General features: G+C 28.8%; 1 protein-coding gene across 1 annotated transcript in view; it reads right to left on the bottom strand.

The window, feature by feature from the left end:
- Positions 1-6,004, bottom strand: part of LOC105624781 (dnaJ homolog subfamily B member 6) — a 22,533-nt gene that overhangs the window by 4,342 nt on the left and 12,187 nt on the right. The window contains exon 3 of the mRNA XM_012206133.1: positions 3,034-3,144. Coding sequence (XP_012061523.1) covers positions 3,034-3,144 — 111 coding nt within the window. The remainder of the gene's footprint in view (positions 1-3,033; positions 3,145-6,004) is intronic.

Below are 6,004 nucleotides of genomic sequence, written 5' to 3'. Positions count from 1 at the left end.
TATATATATATATATATATATATATATATATATATATGACATAATCAGTCAATAAATTATAAATTATAAATATAAAAGAGAAATTGATTAAAAACGTGTTGTACACTTTTTGTCAAATTATTAAAATTCCTATATGTCGAGGAACTATCTGTTCAGTCCCAAAATTAAAATTCAACTGATCAGTTTTAGTTATTTGACAAATACATTACGATTATATTAAGTAGTTATCTCCGCGTTACAGTGTTTCTAACTAAACTAAATAAAATAAAATCAGTAATTAAATAAAATCATTTATAATCACTAAAAATGTGATAATTATGCAATCACGAGAAATTATTGTGTAATCAAATGAAATAATTTGTAATCAGATGAATCATATGAAATAAAAATGAAATCATGTAATCAGTGAGACATTATTTTAGTTGGTGAGCCTCCTCGCAACCATCGTATAAATCAAATCTTCTGGTATCTTTGAAAATAATACCAGTAAAAGCCTTACAATCGTTATAATCGTTCACTATTTATAAATGAAAGGAAATATTGTCATTCTTCCTCCAATATACACATTGTCTTATCATTTTTGCTGGAAGATCATCAATTAACCTAACCATAACCTAACCAAAGTTCGAGTATGCACGTTGTATATATTTGGTACAACAAAGGCTAGAAGATACAATGTATTTACTGTCTATTTTTATCTAAAGGGAAAAGTGCATCCACATATAAGATCTATAATTTGATTGATTTGATTGAACATGACTCTATTCACAGCGCTTATGCTTGTTCTATATAGGGTCGCAAGCACCCATTAAGAAATTAACTAATCATAGTTAATTTTTTTTGTCATATTTAACTGTGATTGGCCAATTTCTTACGAGTTACGACTTGCGACTCTGTTGTAGAACAGACTTTATAGATTTGTATAGATTTTTAATTTTCATTACGTCAGATACAATATTGTTCAATCAGAAGTATTTATACTTGCGCATATTTGACACGTCTTTAATATTTATAAAAATAGAGCATTATAAATTTGTAATTCTAATTATTCAAATGTATTAAACGATGCATAAAATTATAAATAGAATTCTGTACAATTAATACAAAGATATTTTCTCTCTTATCTCCATTCTCTCCTCCTCCCCTTCCCTTCTTCTTCTATCTCTAAACAGCGTATATAAGGGGAATCGTTTAGAGGAACAGTTCAGTATTAGGCTGTTTCTCGCCTTAATGAAGTAAACAATATTCACGAAATATTGGCATTCTAGTGATGGATTTGGACACGAAGATAATTCGCGAAAAGCATAGTCTTTGTATAGAAAATTCCCGTGGAAGTCTTAAAAGTATTAATAGAATTCCGTCTCAAACTTTACCGCGGATTATACATATATCATCTAAAATAGATTTAAAAGATCTATTTTCACCATCTAGGACTTTTATTTCCTATTTGTTGTATTCACACGTTAAAAGATACTTTGTTATACAGAGTGAAACATCTAAAACAGGCCATCTGAATAATTCTTGCTTTTAAAAATAGAAAGAAAAGTTTCAAACAAAAGTTGTTGATTTCGAAGGAGAAATCGTAATTTAGTATTTTTCACTTTGTTTTTTTTTTAGATGGTACGCTAAAAAGACATAAAATCTCCACTTTTTTAAATAGAATTGAATTTTAAATGGAATGATTTTTTTTTAGATAATATGATTCCTCTGACTATTCTGTATATAAAGGTATGAAGATAGACATATCAAAAAATCAATAGTTTACGAGATACTTTATTTTAGCACATATTGACATAAAATGTTAAATAACTGTATATTTTTTTATAATCATACTTTAATACTTTTATGTACAAAATAATGAGATGAATTAATTAGTGTAAAGAAAATACACAGTTGCTTATTTAAAAAATTATCCATGTATTCCCATACATGTTCTCTTTTAAAGTAACTATGTGGTTTTTTTTTACATCCACTGATTCATCTTATTATTTTGTGCATTAATATACGATTATTAAAAAAATTAATTTATGAGATATTTAACATTCTATTCAACATACATCACAATATAGTATAAAATATCTCGTAAAACTATTAGTTTTGTCTACCTTGATATGTCTACCTTGATACTTTTATATGCAGAATAGTTAGAAGAATCATATTATGTAAAAAAAAATCATACAATTTTGTTTAACCCTTCATGGTCACTAGAGTTCAAGGGATCTGAAAAAGATGTGAGACTTTACATTTCTTCTATTTCTTTCTTCTCTTTTTTTTAAAACGGAACTTAAACTACCATTTATCCGAAGTTCAAAATATACTTTTTTCATATCAATAAATGAAATATTTAAGATGTTCAGTTTACGTAGATCTTATATAATACATAGTTTTTGAAGACAACTTTTAAGTACGATAAATAAGAAAATTATTGGTCTAGTGTATAATATAGAAGTCTATGGAATTGATAATACATCGTTTTCATGTATTAAATATTGTTTAGTTTGTAAACGTTGTATTTTTTTTCATCAGGAGTATAACTTTCTCGAGTCAAGTTATAATTTACTAGTTAGTACACGTTGATCATAGAACGCAAGCAAGGTTAACTGCAACACATGATTATTCGATGTAATATTAGAAATAAGAAAAAACTGGCAAATATTTTTCTTTTCAAAGAAGTATAAAGATATGCGCGATCAAATATTGCATCTCGCGATATTCGTATTTGAAATCGTTCTAATCAAAACGAGATTTATAAATTAATTAATTTATTAATCAAGTACTAACATAGTATTTATGAATAGTCGTATTGTGTTTTAATTTAACTTGCAATTCAAAATTCTCGAATATTATATTAATCATCGTAGTCGCCCATCACGTTTCGCGCCTGTTTTCGGCGGCATGAGCACTAGAATCTTTTTAAAAGAAGAATCGCGACAAACATATTGCAATAGGTTATTAAGATAAATAAAAAAAAGAAACAAAACTACAGAACACAATGCTTTGAGCACTCTGCAAATCATATTTTTCAAGTGGTACCAAAGTATCGCTGAAAGGGAGAATCAAAGAAACTCCGGAAGGTGAATCCACGGCCGGGCCTTGATGCCGCCTTCTGATACAAGCGTTGATCGTAAGTGTGTCTCTTTACATCTGGAAAGATTTTCTATATCGTCTCGATCTTTTTCGCACATACACACATACTTTTCGTTTGCGTTCATTCGTATACAAATTTCTCGATAATCTACAATCCGTAATTTATATATACAATTTAAGAAGCTTTCGTTTTATTACATTAATGTCTCGGCTAAAAGCGATGGCTTCTAATTCAATTATTAATCCTATGTAGAAGTATGTTAAAAGTCTTTGCTCCTAAGCCAGCATATATTTATATTATTATTTCTTATAGATTTTGGTCATAAAATTACATAGTGACATCCATTTGCTATTAAAGTATAAAAGGATAAAAACAGAAGATTCGCAAAGATGGATAATTTATGTTCTCATTTTTCTCGACAAACATGATTCGTCACAAAAATAAATACGGGGGAGTGTGCCATCAACATCGCCGAATACGAATCTGAATGCTTGTTTAACAAATCTATTAATACACAATCACGGATGTATATCAAAATATATTATCTTATATATAAAAAAAAAAAAAAAAATAGATGCACTTACAAAATATTTTATTTGATTACAATTATTAAGATTTTTACTCATTTTTATGGCAAATAAATTTTATTATGATTCTACAACTATAAAACTATAAGAAATAATAAAGCCATGCAAATTTTACATGCTAGGGGCAAAAATCGGCTATTTTTTTAACATCCTTTTTTGTGACTGATACGATTCCAATAACTTCAGTGATATGATTTAATAAATATATTTAATCATTTAAATGTTTCCGTGGCTAAAAATAATCTGAACAGTCAAAAACTTCTATTCTGTAAATTATGAGCATTATATCGTATTTCTTTATAGGATATTCCGTAAACTTAATAATACTTAAGGATAGATTCCTGAGATTATCTTGAAATGAAAATTTTAGTACCAAAATGCTATAATTGTCTATAATGTTATAATTTAATGAATTAGGGTTACCTAAAATTCACGATATAAGACATAATAGCAAAATTTCGCTAAAAGCGAAAACTGACTGTTAGTCTTGTCAATCCTCAAAAAAATTTTATGTAATGTATTAGGATGACTCATCTTTACATTTGAAGAAAATTTTTTTTTTCGAATTCTTTCCGCGGCTCTCAGAATCTCTCAGAATATGATTCCAATCCATAAAAAAATAATTCCCGCCAAGTTTCAGTTAGATCGGATAACGAACTCGTGTCAACGGCTCGGTAATATATTTGAGTTCCCTCAATATATGTATACACTATCAATATTTGTTTTTAAAGCGTATTATATTTTCTACAAAAATCAATTTAGAGGACTTTTCTTTCCTTTATCATGTATCTTGCTTTTTCTGCATCATTTGAGGCCTTATAATATGTCATTTAAACAATTAGATATATTTTTAATGATTAAAAAATAAAAATAAATAGTCATTGCATTTTTTGATTCTTCAAACTGGGGAAATTGATCCATAGACTATTTTTTAATATTAATAGTATGTTTGAGGGATAAAATTTAAAAGAATTTCATACTTTTATTAGGCAATTCTTTACATTTAACAAATAATTTTACATAATAATTAATGATTATATTAGAATCGTAATTGTTAGTGTTAGGAGACCCCTTTATATTAGGTTGACCGCACGAGATTCATATTTGTGTTATGTTACGTGCGCGGTATATACTCATGTAGAAATATAGAGAGCGAGTGCGCATGTCATTGGTTTTGCTGCACATGGGCTAGAAGGAGTTCTCGGATTCGTCATGTTCTTAGAGAGAAGATTAAATCAGCCATTATTTTTGTATAAAGAAATGCTGTTCGCTCTCAGCAATAAAGTTATTCATCCTATACATGCAGAGGCGGCAACTTACCTCGCCCGTAGGTGCGAAATTTTTGACTGACGAAAAGAGGAGGAGGGGGGAGTATAAAATGACGACTTTTGTTATTTTTCATTTATTTTTGTGCTCTCTGTTGGCGTCTCTTTTCTACAATTGCGAATTGCGACGCTCTGTCTAAGTCGGTAAGGGATCATTTAAATTGGTAACCGTAAGAATGCCGAAAATTGTAAGAATTGATTAATCACATTCGAGTATTCCCTTCTTATTCAATTCAAGAGAAGAATGCTTGACTGTGATTAGTCAATTCTTTATACAGATAACGGCATACGACACACGGTTACGGACAATATAATTAACATTAAACTTAAAAGTTAAATTTCTGCTATGCGCACAATTGTACTGCCATCATAAATATCCATCGACATCTGCGCACATTTAAAAAAATTCACAGTTGATTTTTAATCCAATTCTTAGGTGTGGATTTCCACACTAAGCTAAATTTTAAATGTGGAACGCTCCATGATTCCACATTATAATTGCCGAGCCTGTATATGTGTGCAACTCTCTCATAGAATTCCCTCTGTCGTATACAATAGTTAGTCATTGGCATCATCTTGCCTAATTTCACAAATTACTAAAAAAAATCTGTGAAACTTTAATTTAATTCAATAATACAATGTTATAAGAAAAATCTCTCCAAAGTACGATAATATGTTTTTTGAAAATTTTTTCGCGCTGATTACGCTGTTGGTAGAATTTGTCTAATTTGTCAAGATTTTGAGTAAATTGAAATGAAATGGCGATTTTTGCCATTTTTAACATTTTTTGTGACAAAAGAAAAACTGATTAAATTAAATAAACTCAATGATCTTGAAAGTATAATTCAAGAGCTTTCGAACAAGTTTTGATTCGATTTCTTTTCATAATGTTATAGCTACTTGAATTTTAGACTTTCTATAAAATTTTCAAAAAAGTACATACTTACATGATGTGTGTGTGTGTGTGTGTGTGTGTGTGTGTGTGTGTGTGTGTGGTGGTGGGT

This window comes from Atta cephalotes, assembly GCF_000143395.1.
Source record: "Atta cephalotes unplaced genomic scaffold scaffold00088, whole genome shotgun sequence".
Lineage (NCBI taxonomy): Eukaryota > Metazoa > Arthropoda > Insecta > Hymenoptera > Formicidae > Atta > Atta cephalotes.
This window is presented reverse-complemented; position numbering and strand designations above follow the sequence as displayed.